General features: G+C 43.0%; 1 protein-coding gene across 1 annotated transcript in view; it reads right to left on the bottom strand.

Annotated features, from left to right (window-relative positions):
• Nucleotides 1-785: 785 nt before the first annotated feature.
• LOC126989052 (uncharacterized) overlaps nt 786-15,852 on the bottom strand; it is a 17,403-nt gene continuing 2,336 nt past the window's right edge. Inside the window, 2 exon segments of the mRNA XM_050847601.1 lie at nt 786-2,254; nt 2,257-5,586. Coding sequence (XP_050703558.1) covers nt 1,740-2,254; nt 2,257-5,539 — 3,798 coding nt within the window. The 5' untranslated portion in view covers nt 5,540-5,586 and the 3' untranslated portion in view covers nt 786-1,739.

The following is a 15,852-nucleotide window of genomic DNA, read 5'->3' as shown; positions in this document are numbered from 1 at the left end:
CTACCAACGCTGGAGGCAGCACAAAAAAATAATAATTGGGCGGTAAACAATGCCTCGTTGGTATCGCCAGAACAGTCACACTGCATTAACTACGGTACTTTACAATATCCTATATACGTACAATATACACCTCAGATGAAGATGAAACCGATACGGGCCAGCACCGGACACTGGACGGTAGGAGGACAACTGACGTGGCATCAGGAGAAGTGATCCACATCAGCCATCCTGACAGCCTCATGCGCTGCTGGCAGACTACCCTCAGCACAGCTGGTATCCAAACTTAAAACTACACATTCCTTTTACATGCAGTAGTCTAATCAATGGAGTAATGTATTTTCACATATATCAACAGTAAATCCTTCCCACCTTTTGACAAGACACACACACACACACCCACACACACACACACACAGCAACACATATATATATATATATATATATATATATATATATATATATATATAGATATATATATATATATATATATATATATATATATATATATATATATATATATATATATATATATATATATATATATATATATATATATATATATATATATATATATATATATATATATATATATATATATATATATATATATATATATATATATATATATATATATATATATATATATATATATATATATATATATATATATATATATATATATATATATATATATATATATATATATATATATATATATATATATATATATATATATATATATATATATATATATATATATATATATATATATATATATATATATATATATATATATATATATATATATGATTTTTTCTTCCATGTGTATATATGGATAAATGCATAGATTGATAGACAGGCGAATACATTCAGATAATTGATTGGGATGGCAAATTGATGCAAATGTACACATGGGCAGTCTTTCGTGGACTGATTGGTCCTTTGTCTTCGACTTCTTTTTTTGTGCTTTTCTTTGTATAGTGACATGACAAAATGCATTTTTTCAAATGAAACATCCAGTAATTATGATAAATACTCCTAAAATCACTGCAATCACGAGTTAACAAAAGTTTGCCCTAACAATAGTTTAATATTATCATTTGCAATTAATGCATTAAGAGCGAATTCCTGACATGGAGGAAAAGATTCTTGGTGTCCTACTAAACCAAAGTGGGGCCACAATCTGTTCGTCTAATGTTTATCTTGTGTAAGTACAACAATAAAAAATAATTTGTGATAACCTTTGTATTGGTTGTACTCTACGAGCAGGTCTAGCGTACATGAAGGGAACAACTTTGACAAGGTGACATAAAAAAATAAAAAAAACATTTGTCGGAGCAGCATGGAATACACTAACATCAGACAGAGGTGTAGAGTGTTGGGACAGGTCCTTGTCCTGTAAGGGACTAGTAATGGCATTGTTATGGAGCTTTGAATCCATTACTACAGCGTACAAAAGCCCCTTCCTCTATCATGCTTCTCTTCAGGCTTAAAAGCGACTGAAGCAACTCCTTAACATAACAGTTGTGAGTGGAACAGAATTGGAAGCAGTCCATGGAAAACGTTTGTCGCCACCAATATCCTTTCAAGAAAATCTGCTGGAATAAGTAAAAAATCACTATGTCTTTATCTTATGACAAATTTTGTATGTATATGGAGGGACATTGTTCAGTGTACAGTACTAATGTACATCCTCTCTGAGAAGATACATACGTCTGCACAACTTTATGCCTGGGAACCTATTCATCAGAGCTTATGAAATTTTTCTTACAGTAACTAATAACTTTAGATGTCCAATGTTTTGTAGCTTTTGTTTTAATCTGAATTTTTTCTATATATTGTTTAAAAGGGTCGAAACCTTTGTCAGCTATCATTTCCATGTACTCAGCCTCTTTCCTGACGTTGCTGAGCTGTTCCAGCCTTGCCTGCCATCCCGGCTCTGCTTGGCTTCTCTCGGACTCCATCAGTATGTCAATGTATTGCACTGTGGTCAGTGGGTTGGGTCTTAAAGCTATTTCCTGAAGCCGTTGGAGAGACTTTCTCACAGAGTTAGTCATGCCCAAAACTTTAACTTTTAGGGCTTCGAATTCTCCGTTAACTTCCTCAATAAGATTTTCCGTAGTTAGCTTTTTCTGGGTGGCTTCTTCATAGCGCTGGCGGAGTTCGTTGACTGTCTTCTTGGTCTTCTTCATTGTTAGTTCATATTTGAATGGGAAGTTCTTGTGCATCGTCCAATGACACTTTCCTGGGCAACATGGCAGCTGCCATTTTTCATCGCCGTGCATCCACTTTTTCTTTGATCCTCAGGGATCTTACAATTCTCATGGCACGTGCGATTACAATGGATGCAGTTTGTTATATACTGACCAGAGGGGATAGGCGTTTGTACATATATCTCTTCTTCAACTTCATACTCAAAGTTTTTGTTTCTCTCTATATCTGCATGATGTGTTTGCAGCATATCTATTTCTTTCCTGAGCCTCTCTAAGGTGGTAAGGCCTTGCCTAATATCCCTTTGTATGCCAATAACGTAAATCTGAAGTCTGTTCCTCTCAGTGAGCACATCCTGTGTAAGGATGAGACTCTTACTCTCAACGATGTTAAGCTGTTTAAGAAACAAATCAAAGCTCCTGAATCCCATATCCCAAAACAGACTGTCGAAGTTCCACTCTCCTTCATCTGCATCACTGTCGTGTTCATTCTCGTCGCACTCACTACTCTGGTGTGCATATAGAGCAGAGTTGTTGAATTTGAAGTGCTTTTTGTAGGGTATTTTTGCTTCCTTGATTCCACTTAAAACCTGAGGTTTTTTGCCATCCGCAAAGGTGAGAAGTAAAAATATATTGTCAGCAATGTCTTTCCCGAAAAGAGACAAAATCTGGTCAAATATATATTTCTGCGTTGGCGTTAGTCTGGGAAGTGAGGAATTGGCTACAAAGCCAACAGCATCGATGTGGCTGATGCCATCCGCACCATAGGCTGTGAAAAACTTTCGGATACTTTCAGTTATCTCTTTGTCCCGCATGATGCCGCTCACATCTCCAAAGCCTGGCGTGTCTATGATGGTGAGGGTGTAGGGCACCCTGAAGCCCTCCTGGTGGTGTAGGGTGTACGAAGTGATTTTTGTGGTCTGACTCATTGCTTGGTTAGAAACGTTGGGCTCCAGAACCATCTTGAAACGAAACTGGTCTTTCCACTCGACTCCGAAGATGTAGTTCACAAGACCGTTGATTAGCGTTGTTTTGCCGGAACCGGTCGCACCCACGAGCATTATGACTTTCTCTGTGACATTTGGTTTGTGATCTCCAAATTCAAGCTTTTCAATCATGTCCACAGAATTTCTTGAAATCACTTTTAGATTGGGTTTGTAGATGTTGGGATTGTTTTGTATCAAAGATGATTCATCACAAATGCATTCTTTGAGATCAAGGAGAGTGACTGGGGTAGCAGGATCCATGATGCTAACGTCACTGTCACGGCTTACTCCAGCTGGGCCGCATGAGGCTGCCACCTTGAATCTGGCGACAGTGTTAGGGTCAACATTCACTACGTGGGACAGTTTATTTCCGGAAGTGCGCGCTTTTTCTACCCAGTGACTGGCGCTTGTTTCCTCCTTAACAATGTACCCTTCGATCTTGCATCCGTTGGCTACACATGAGGGAGGCATCCATTTCAGACATATCTTCGTTGGAGACCTCTTCAGAGTTCTAAGGTGCTGGGGAGGACTGGCAGGCCTTGTCCTCACTGTCACTATGGCATTCCCGACGGGACCATCTCCGACCTCGTCCCTGGCCCACACCCGGAACTCATATGCTGTGTTGGCGTCCAGGCAAGATATGGAAGCCTGTCTATGATCAGGGTTTACAGTGAGCGTTGAGAAAACTGAATGCTCTCCTTCCTTGCAGCAGCTAACAACATAGCACTTCGCAGAAGAAGCCCCATATTTGGGCGGACTCCAGCTAATGGTGACACTATCGTGCGTGGTGTCTTCAACCATGACTCTCTCCGGCGCTGACGGCAATTCATAGTCGCCACTGACAAGTCTGCCATATTTATAGCACTTGACCCGAGCAAAAAATGCATCAGATTCACAAAACTCTTGCGACACTAAAAATGACAATTCCTTCTTGGTTTCATTGGCAGAATAAAAATTTCTGAACACAGTGGCCACTTCCATCATGGAATTGCTGTTTATCTGCTGAGGTGCGGCTGAACCACCAGCTACGTCAGGAGTGTTCATAAACTGAGTTTCATGGCAGCATCGCTTCATTGTCTCCAGCTGGGAGTCATGTGAGGGTATTGAAATGCTCAAGCACAGGGAATACGTGCTATCCGGGTTCATGATAACAGACTCCAAATCGCCTGGTTCTGTAGCAAATTTAATGTCACCCAGAGCTTTTGTATACTCATTGAGAACTTTTACCTGTGTGCATTTTGCCTGGAGCCAGGATCGGAGAGCGAGACAGCTGAGTGGAGACCGGCTCATTTTGTTCAAGAGTTCCACCAAACATCCCTCTTCGTCTCCGCCTCCTCTGATACGGGGCAGCATCTCAGACAGTTCCTTCTGAATCATACGTTTGTAAGTCTCTGTTATATTTATGTATTCTCGTATTTGATACTCAATGCCCTGGAAACGCTTTACTGCATCTGATTTCAAAATGTCCTTGCATTTAATGCTGATCTCCTGCATGTCTTCAAAGAACTTCTCCGTTTCACTGACTAAATTAACGCTAATCTCTCGCACCAGTCTAATTGCTTTGTTATCAATTAGGCAGAGAGGATACAACTGAACCTTGACTGGCACCGCTTTCTCTCCTCCAACTCCCAAAAGCTTCGGAAGTTCTTGGTAGAGCCTCACTGCATCAGAGAAAGACGAAGGGTTCTGGCGCAACAAAAAGTCTCCGAAAAATCTACAAGTAAACTCTTCCGTTTTTTTCTTTTCATTTTCTGATAACTGGAGTTCGCCCTTTCCATCTATCTTTATACAAGGTATTTTCCTTATCAATGCATGGACATTTCCTTCCACTTCTTTTTCATGGCTTGAAGACGAATGTTGTCTGTCAAAGATGAAAAATGCCTGTGCACCATAAATGATACTTGTGACGACGTGCGTTGCTGTTCCGTGATCAAACACTTGTTGATGCTGGACTCGCCCCTGACCTAACTGCTCCATCGTCATGCTCTCCGACCGAGTTGTGCACTTGTACTGCAAGGTCACGCGTTCCTGGTGGCTGGAGCTCTTCCTGTTGTCGAGGTATTTTGCTGCTCCTTCCACTTCCACAAGGCCGCCCAAGAAACTAAGTTTGAGCGAGGCGTTCACCTCCAGCGCCGAAGCCTTGTCATCTAGAGAGTCAGAGCAGGACACGTGGAAGTCACTGGTCTCCAGCTGCTGCTCTGTTTTGTTCTGCAGTGTGGCCTCGTCCCACAAAGTAATGCCGGGTATCAGTCTTTCGGTCCTGCTGTCGTAAAGCATCCCTAAGCGGAAGGGACGGCCCAGGGCTGCCAGAGAAAGAACTCTCTCACCGTCTGGTGTCCCCATCTTGCCTTGGCTGCTGGAGATATTGCCGCAGCACCTAGAGACTCGTCCTGAAATGAGGCAGCATATTATTATCATTAGAGATATTTCCATCTATATTAAATGAAAAAAGATGGTTTACAAATGATTTAAAGATAGAACACACACACACACACACACACACACACACACACACACACACACACAGCTTTGTACTGCAGGGATGGGCACGCTCGTCTCGCAACCGAGAGGACCTTGGTTTCATTGGGGTGTATTTCCCTTCTCTATACTGGTATGTGGTGCCCACTCCTGAACAAGGCGGGCTACCTTAGGTCAGGTTAGGTTAGGTTGGGTTAGGTTCGGTTTAGTTGGAATCAGTCAGGGTAATTTTGATTGGGAATCGCAGAGAGTAATTTCCAGAACGCCCCGTGATTAAGTTGGAAACTACAGCCGAGCGTCTCCACTCAGGGACCACACACCCGTAGAGAGATTGGGAATTTCCCGGGCAGAGAGGAGGCGGATGGGCAGTCTCTTCAGTACGTGTCCCCTGTCCATCCTGCAGTGAATGGGCGTCAGGTGGGAGTTGTGTTAAGGCTCACAAGGGTGTGTGGGGGTGAGGGTCCAGCCGTTCCCGAACAGCCGTCACAAGCACTCCAAAGCTCATCAGAGGAGGGCACTGACAGGAGATCGCAAGTTTAGAGCTTGACCAGATCATGGTGAATTACGCCTGTAGATTTGTACACGCTAAGAGACTAATGCTAATACTCAGCTTAGTGCTCGGAATACTCATAACTTTGACTATCGAACCGCCCTCCATTAACCGTTAATTTGTAAGTTCGTGTTCAGTAGCATCAAGCATTAGTAAGGAAACTATATTTACTTACTAAACACGCGAATTTTTTGTTTTTTTTTGTTTCACGTTTTGAAATGGTCTAGTACTAAAATATCTACTAATATAAAGTAATTTCAAACTGATGGCGTTTTGGAATTACTTTCTAACTTTCAATATATATTTTTTAACGTCAGGGTTAAGTGCGTTCTTTTCTAACTGTATTACTAACATTAGGAGCAGCCTACTCGAGTCGAGAAATGACCGTTACGTGTTGGCGTTGACAACACCAGCGCAGGGCCGTCGCCGGGGAGGGCTCGAGAAGCTTCGCCTGCCAGACAACTCTTGGAAACGGCGAAAGAAGGGCAGAGAAAAGAGCCACATTACAGATGCCAAAATTAAGTAGGTTACGTATTTTAGTTTGCGAAAAAAATAGTTCATCTAATTCTTCCTGAGCATTCTGACGTTTAGTCTGTGTGTGTGTGTGTGTGTGTGTATATATATATATATATATATATATTTTTATATAGATATATATATATATATATATATATATATATATATATATATATATATAGAGAGAGAGAGAGAGAGAGAGAGAGAGAGAGAGAGAGAGAGAGAGAGAGAGAGAGAGAGAGAGAGAGAGATGGCGCAAATATGGGCTACCATTTTTTTCTCCAAATATCTTTGCGTTTTAACGGCGGTTAAATAAAATAATATCTGCATTACAAAATAAGTTATGTTTACAACGCTAAGCATGCAACGTCCTTAACAATCATTACAGTTTTCTGTCCAGTAACTTTTTTATTCAGTTACTCAAAATCGCTGTTTGTTAAATGGTGGTGCAAATATGGGCTGCCTATTTAAGATATAATTAATGGCGTATATAAACGGGGTGGAGAAACTGAGTGCCACAGGTACTACCCTTGACTAATTCTTTTTATAATTAATGGCGTATATAAACGGGTTAAGGGTGGAGAAACTGAGTGCCACAGGTACTACCCTTGACTAATTCTTTTCATAATTAATGGCGTATATAAACGGGTTAAGGGTGGAGAAACTGAGTGCCACAGGTACTACCCTTGACTAATTCTTTTCATAATTAATGGCGTATATAAACGGGTTAAGGGTGGAGAAACTGAGTGCCACAGGTACTACCCTTGACTAATTATTTTCATACACAGCCGTAAGTACTCACAGATTAATAAAGCTTTTTCCATATTAGTATTGTAATGAAATGTTTCCCTGTTATTTTGTTATATGAAGAAATGTTTCCCTATTATTTTGTTATATAAAGAAATGTTTCCCTGTTATTTTGTTATATGAATTAATGTTTCCCTATTATTTTGTTATATGAAGAAATGTTTCCCTATTATTTTGTTATATAAAGAAATGTTTCCGTATTATTTTGTTATATGAAAAAATGTTTGGAAAAAAAATCTTTACACTTCTAGTTATTTACAATAGTCACACAAAGATCCATCCACTCAACTCCTGCACATTCATCGTGTGCCCACAGTTAACACAACGTACACTGAACCCACAGCTCACCTCTTTTATCATCAGAAAAGTTCCTGTCACAGACAAGGCAGGCAGCACCTTCTCCTGGCTCTTGTGTCCCACCAGACATTGCCATCTCACCGTCTTGTAAAATACCTGCACCACGTTTACTGTCTCACTCTTGAGTGTATACTTTCCTAGCAACTTTATTGTTTCTCTTTATTGGAGTCTTTTCTTAGGTCTATTCTTTCTTGAATAAAAATCTAAACTCTTCTTCGGTTTCTCCACATTTGATTTCACTTATATTTAGTTGGTGACTTCTTGTAAGGTTTTCCTCTTAAGAGACACGCCCCAGCTCTCTTTCGACCCCTGTTACTTGTCTTCCTTCTGATGGCTGGAGCCCGTATTAGGAAGGGTAGCCCATACTAATAGCATCAAGCCATATTTCAAATATGAGTAGTATCAATAGATGTTGTATATTTGCTAATAAAATATATGCTGACTTTAAAGTTCATTTCTTAAACTTATCACTTGACCTTGGAAAATAATTTAATAAAGAAGCATATGCACGGGAAAAAATGAAAAAAAATACCTTTGAAAAAAACTTTAACACTGTGATAAAAATGTTCATGGGCGTCACGCATCTGTCCAGTGGGCTGATCGCAGCGCAGCTAAAAGCGCCTTCAAAGTAATGACTCGCATGTCTCCCTTCAAGATACAGCGCCTCACACAGCTAGAATCTCGTTTGCCCATATTTAAACCCTAGCCCGTATTTGCACTCTCTCTCTCTCTCTCTCTCTCTCTCTCTCTCTCTCTCACACACACACACACACACACACACACACACACACACACACACACACACACACACACACACACACACATATATATATATATATATATATATATATATATATATATATATATATATATATATATATATATATATATATATATATATATATATATATTGTCATGAATTCCCCATGCTAAGAAATAGCCGAGAGTGGAAATTTCCGTGGAAGTCCCCGGCATTTTATTAGGGAAAAGAGAAAATTCCTACGCTTCCCAGACCCAGACCCAGGCGAGACGTGGGCGGAGCTTATCCAATATTTATTATCGCCTATTGCTGCCAGTAGTGAAATAATTGTGGGATGTATGACCCATTTTTACTTAGTGCATTGTGTTAGGGTATTAATAAATAATAACCCATAGCCGTAAGAGCGTTAGATTAAGTGCAACGACATAGGCAGGTTAGGTAGTGAGCAGCTCCTGCGTCGCTACATTGAGGCTATTCGAAGAATTACGACCAAAGGCGGGGTTCCTGTGGTGTGTGGGGTTCTGCCAAGGCGGCGGGTTGGTGCCATTTGGATGTCCAGGGCTATTGCATTAAACTGTAGGTTGGCAGATTATTGCAAAGCCAATGGATGGAAATTTGTCGACGCCTGGGACAGTTTCTTTGGCAAGAACCACCTCTACCAGAGGGACGGGGTTCACCTTTCATGGGAGGGGGTACAGATCTTGTCTGATGCCCTTGAACGTGGGTTGGGGGCCCTGCAGGGTTTTTTAGGGTAAGTAAGAAGGGGCCTAAGATGGCAATACCAAGTGGGAGCACTAAATGTAGTAATAATAATAGCGGCTGCAGGGTAAGGCAAGGGGTAGGTCTAAATGTGTACTATACAAACAGTAGAAGTATTAGGAATAAGATAGAATTATTGAGGGGAAAGGCGTGCGTAGAGAAATTTGATATGATAGCTATCACAGAGTCATGGATAAACACTGCAGACAGACACTTTCTCCCAGAATTAGAGATTGAAGGGTATAAGTTATTCCACCAAGATCGAATACGCAGGAAGGGGGGTGGGGTCTCACTCTTCGTCAGGAACAATCTTAAGTGTGTCATTAACAACTCAATGAAGGAAGATAGCAATACAGAATCCCTCTGGGTAGAAACAATAGGTAGGAAGGAGAAGCTTGTCATCGGAGTACTTTACAGACCGCCCAACCTTACCAGGGACAGTAGCCAACCCCTTTTACAAGAAATTAGTAGGGCGTCAAGATATAGGAATGTGTGTGTAATTGGGGATTTCAGTTATAGGAACATAGAGTGGGATACTTTATCCGGAGACCAAGAGGCACAGGATTTGTTAGATGTGATACAGGATAGTTTTCTTAAGCAGTTAATTAGAACGCCAACGAGGGAAGAAAATATTTTGGATTTGTTGTTAACTAATAGAGAGGACATAATAAGCAACATTGAGGTTGGGGATTCATTAGGTAACAGTGATCATAAGGAAATTAGATTTAATATTAGATGGGAGGATAGAGTAAGCAGTAACAACACATTAATACCTGACTTCAGGAAGGCAGACTATGAAGGGTTAAGAAAACAGCTGCAGAGGCTTAGGGGAGTGAGATCAGAAGTAGGTCAGGACCCAGAGCAGGGAGGGGTGGTAGTCTCTGGTGAGGTCACTAGTCAGGTCAGTAGCTTGGAGGGTGAGTACAATAGTCTGGTCAGGGAGATTAAACTAGGACAGAAACAGTTTATACCTCACAGGGAAGTCAGGTCAACAGGTAATTACCCGCGATGGATGACAGACAGGCTAAAAACTGAAATAGGAAGGAAAAGAGGACTATATGTTAGAATTAAAAGGGGGGAAACTCACCTAAGGGATAGTTACAACGATTTAGCTAGAGCAGTAAAGAAGAACACACGTATGGCAAAACGTAATTATGAGATTAGAATTGCCAGGGAAGCAAAGACCAATCCAAAGGGCTTCTTTCAGCTTTATAAGACCAAGGTTAGGGATAAGATAGGGTCGCTTAAGTCAGGAGAATCACTGATTGATAGTGATGAGGAAATGAGCGAGGCGTTAAATAGATATTTCTTAACTGTATTTACCAAGGAAAGATTAGATGATATACCTCAGGGAGAACAGATCTACAGGGGAGAAGAGGTAGAAGAATTAACCGACATCAACATAAGAAGGGAGCTCGTGATTAGACAGATAGATAGACTTAAAGTCACTAAGGCGCCAGGGCCAGATGAACTTTTCCCCAGGGTAATAAAGGAATGCGAAACTGAAATAAGTGGGCAGTTAACAGAAGTATTTAGGAAGTCACTAGACACAGGGGTGGTGCCTGTTTCATGGAGGCAGGCACACGTTATTCCAATATTTAAGAAGGGAGACAAATCTTCTATGGAGAACTATAGGCCGATTAGTTTGACGTCAGTTATAGGTAAAATGATTGAGTCAATAATAGCTGATAGTATTAGGGACCATATAGACAGACATAGTTTAATTCACGACTCACAGCATGGGTTTACTAAAGGAAAGTCGTGCCTCACTAATCTTATATCCTTTTACAATAGAGTATACGAGGCAGCTGACAATGATGAGAGCTATGATGTAGTTAATCTTGGGTTTAGTAAGGCCTTCGATAAGGTACCTCACCAGAGACTGTTAAATAAAGTCAGGGCTCATGGGATAAGAGGGAAGGTATTTGATTGGATTAAGGCGTGGATTAGCGACAGGAAACAGAGGGTTACCATTAACGGTAAAAAATCCGAATGGGGTAATGTTACCAGTGGGGTTCCTCAAGGTTCAGTTTTAGGCCCGCTTCTATTCATTATCTACATCAATGACATAGACAATGGGATAACTAGTGACATAGGTAAATTTGCAGATGACACCAAAATAGGACGCACTATTAGGACAGGGGAGGATGCTAGAGCACTGCAGGAGGATCTCAACAAACTGTCAGCTTGGTCAGAGAAATGGCAGATGAATTTTAACATCACCAAGTGTAGCGTACTTAGTGTAGGAACACGCAACCCATTACACGGGTATAGTTTAGACTCCACAGCGATAGGCAGGTCTGAGTGTGAAAGGGATTTGGGAGTGTTAGTGAACTCTGACCTAAAACTAAGGAAGCAATGTATTAGTGCGAGGAATAGGGCTAACAGGGTATTAGGCTTTATTAACAGGACGGTAACCAACAGGAGTGCAGAGGTCATCCTCAGACTCTATTTAGCGTTAGTTAGGCCACACTTAGATTATGCTGTCCAGTTTTGGTGCCCACACTACAGAATGGACATCAACTTGCGAGAATCAGTTCAGAGGAGGATGACCAAGATGATTCAGGGGCTGAGGAACCTCCCATATCAAAATAGGCTGAAACATCTAAACTTACATTCACTAGAGAGACGAAGAGTGCGGGGAGATCTGATAGAAGTATTTAAATGGGTCAAGGGTCACAACAAAGGCGATATAAGTAAAGTACTAAGAATTAGCCAGCAGGATAGAACTCGCAGTAATGGATTTAAATTAGAAAAGTATAGATTTAGGAGAGATATAGGCAAGCATTGGTTTAGTAATAGGGTGGTGGGGGAATGGAATAGACTCAGCAATCACATAGTTAGTGCAGGGACGATAGCTTGTTTTAAGAGTAGACTGGATAGCTACATGGACGAGGACGACAGGTGGCAGTGAGGTGTGGGTGCAGTAAGGTGACGGGGTACTGGATGCGTGCCTGGGTACCGCCGGTATAACGAGGATCAAGCCTCTACCTGTAACCCCTGTAACTACACCTCACCCACCGTGAGTAGTTGGGGGGATTCTGGAGCTGCCCTGTGTAGGCCACCCGGCCTCTTGCAGTTTCCCTATGTTCTTATGTTCTTATGTTCAGAACGAGAGATGTCAGTTGTGGCGAGTGCTGGCATCTTGACCGCCGGGCCGGGCAAGCAAGGGCGACCCAAGTTGACCGCCCGCCGCCTCTTCTTCGTGTGACATCGCTCACGGGCGGTCGTGCCCCCCTCTCTCTCTCTCTCTCTCTCTCTCTCTCTCTCTCTCTCTCTCTCTCTCTCTCCCTCCTCTCCATGTGGTTACATCGTGGTGGGTCTTCCTACCCTGCAAGTATCCACAAGTCACCTCGACTGTGTGCTTCAGGTCAGGGGCGGCCCTGGGAGGTTACGAGAGGCGTGTTTACGAGTGTATTTGGAAGGCGGCGTGTGTGTTTTCGACCCAGGGGGACTCTATCGTGGGCTTGAGGACCACGTGGCATCCGCGGGCGGCCCCAGGCGCGCCCATCTACTGTTTGATAAGTATATTGTCTTAGTATAAGGTATTTTAAGACGGTTAGCGAGGTAGCTGTATGCGTGGACTACTGACATAATTCCTCATTCCAGCATATTTTTCTTGCTTGTGTGATTAAATAAACTTAAGAGTAGGATACAGCTGTTTTTTGCTTATCCCTATGTGAGTGTGACAGGTCGGGTCGGTAAAAATAAAGACAAATAAATCTTCGAGATCTTCGGAAGTCCAGACCTTTCAAGAACCCCACATTAATTGGCGCCCGAACAGGGCCAGACCTCACACTCCACAGGACTAAGTATTGGCTGTTAGGCTCGTGAAGTGGGCACTAGCAAGATGTCTGTATCACAGTGGAAACAGGAAGCGGAAGAGAAAGGGTTGAATGCTAAGGAAACCAAAGACTACATACTCAGAGAGCAGGAGAAAGAGAGGGAAAAGGAGAGAGAGAGAAAAGGAGAGAGAGAGAGAGAGAGAGAGAGAGAGAGAGAGAGAGAGAGAGAGAGAGAGAGAGAGAGAGAGAGAGAGAGAGAGAGAGAGAGAGAGAGAGCAACACCAGCTAGAATTAGGGAAACTGGAAGTCGAGAGAGAGCGAGAAAAGGAGCCACAAGCAGTAAAACTAGCCGAGCTACAGGCGGCGAATAATGGGACTGGTGGTACTAACTCATAATAATACAGTAGTTTCCCCAAGGCTAAAGCTTAATCATTTCAAGGAAGGTGACAAGATAGAGAGATTTTTATAGCGCTGTTTGAGGAAGCCGCAAACCTAATGCACTATGATGAGGTCACCAAGCGTGTTCAGTTCATGAGTCTTTTTGAAGGTAAAGCTTTGGAGGTGATTCATAGACTGGATGAGGACTCTCGTGAGTATAAGGATATGAAGGAGGCATTATTAGCACTTTATGGAATGTCAGTTGATGATTTGAAGAAACATTTTTCCTCTGCCTCCACAAATGACGATGAGACAGCAATTCAATTTGCTGCTCGCCTCAAAAGGTACTTAGAGCAATGGCTCAAGAAAGACGGTGCTGAGGAAACAGCAGAAGGTGTGAAGGACCTAATATTGCGTGTGCAGTACGTAAAATCCTGCCCAGATGAATTAGTCACGAGGCTCAAAATAGACAAGGTGAGGAAATTGGAGGATATGAAGGAAATGGCTAATTCTTATTTTGAGGCCTGCGGTAGGACGAAAAAGCCTGTCGTTAAAACAGTAACATGCAGAGTGATGCCCCTGGAAGAAAGATGGCCTCAGGTGGGCCACATACAGGTGCGATTAGTCGCCCGTGGCCTTCAGCCAAAAGTAACCGGAATTATGCACTGCGTCCGAAGACTGGAAGTTATGGGCCGCGACCGAATCAGGGTAACTACTCTAAGTGGCACAAAAATGCTGCAGTAAGGCAGGAAGGTGTAACGCAGCATGGGAATGTTGGCAGGAAGCAGGCGTCGCCACCAAGGTGCCCTTCGTGAATGGCCAGTATCGCGATGAGGCGCAGAATCAATGACTACTGGCCGGAGCAGCCACAAATTAGTACGATGATCCGTTGAACCTGAGTAAAGGTTGGGTAGGAGACCGAGAGGTCACGGTGATGCGGGATAGTGGTTCTACCATTTGTACACTGAGGCACAGCTTAGCTAGGAGCCATGAATTCACAGGCGAACGGAGAAAAATATGGCTGTTGAATAGCGCGCCAGTGATAGCTCCTGAGGTCAAGATAAAGGTCAAGTCACCTTGCTACACAGGCTGGATCATGGCGGTGACACTCGAAACACCGCTCTATGATTTAATGATTGGCAACATTCCCGGAGCTACTTACGGGGTGAGTAAGACTGCAGTAACTCAAACACCCTAAGGCTGATTCACACTATACGTAAAGTGACCGGCACGGACCGTACCGTTCCGGACCGACAAAATATTCTTCAATGGGAAAGCTATTGTTGTGTTCACACTGCTACGGACCTGCACGTCTCCGGCGCGGACCGTCCCCAGCACTTGCCGGTCGGGATTGTCGGCGAGAATATTGTGCAGGTCCGCGCCGGTACGGAACGGACCGTAGCCGGTCAGTGCTGGATAGTGTGAACACGCTTCCCTCCCCGACCGGCACCTGCACAGCAGACAGGCGTGGCCTCGGGGAGCGTAGCACCGCATTCATTCTCTCTCTCTCTCTCTCTCTCTCTCTCTCTCTCTCTCTCTCTCTCTCTCTCTCTCTCTCGCTGTTGTTGCCTCCCTAAGTGATGTGTTTCCTTCAGTGACGGTGTCCTCGTGTAGATTTAGCAACTCATGAAGGTGACGTTTGGGCAGCCTGAAATACTGATGGAACTTTTGCTCGTCGTCCGTCAGTTCTGTGTGGCTATAGTGTTGCATATATTCTCCTTCTGTTTTCCTTTTCTTTAATAATTTATGTGCCCAAAGTCTTTTGTTTTTCTTTTGGAGATTTTCATTTTCCTCTTCTTCCATAAGGAGTGCTGTCACTGCCAAGTCGTGGTCACTAATATTCTCGAACATGTTAGCACAGCTGTCCGGGCTGAAGGACAGGATCGTGCTGCTGACGGTGTGAGCAGCACGGTGTTGCCGGTCCATGACGGTCCCGTGCAGGTCCGGGCCGTTTACGTGCTGGTGTAGTGTGAAGACACATGCTGGTGCCGGTCAGTTACGGCCCCGTTCAGGAACGGTCACGCGCCGTAAACGTGCCGGTGTAGTGTGAATCGGCCTTTAACGCGGTGTTGGATCCAGAGGATTTTGGGGAAAGTGAAAGGCTGCAAGGAAAAGGTGAGCCTCAGATTGGCGCAGCAGTAGTGACCCGAGCAGCTGCTAAGCGTAAGAGTACTGTTAGGCCTCTCATGGTTACATCTCGTGGAGATTTAACTAACAGCGATGACGTGAGCTGAATGACAACCGCGTCAGTTTTGTCAAGCAGCGT

Source organism: Eriocheir sinensis, unplaced genomic scaffold (assembly GCF_024679095.1).
Source record: "Eriocheir sinensis breed Jianghai 21 unplaced genomic scaffold, ASM2467909v1 Scaffold1031, whole genome shotgun sequence".
NCBI classification, from domain to species: Eukaryota; Metazoa; Arthropoda; class Malacostraca; order Decapoda; family Varunidae; genus Eriocheir; species Eriocheir sinensis.
The sequence above is the reverse complement of the archived record's forward strand: the minus strand, read 5'-3'. Positions and strand labels throughout refer to the sequence as shown.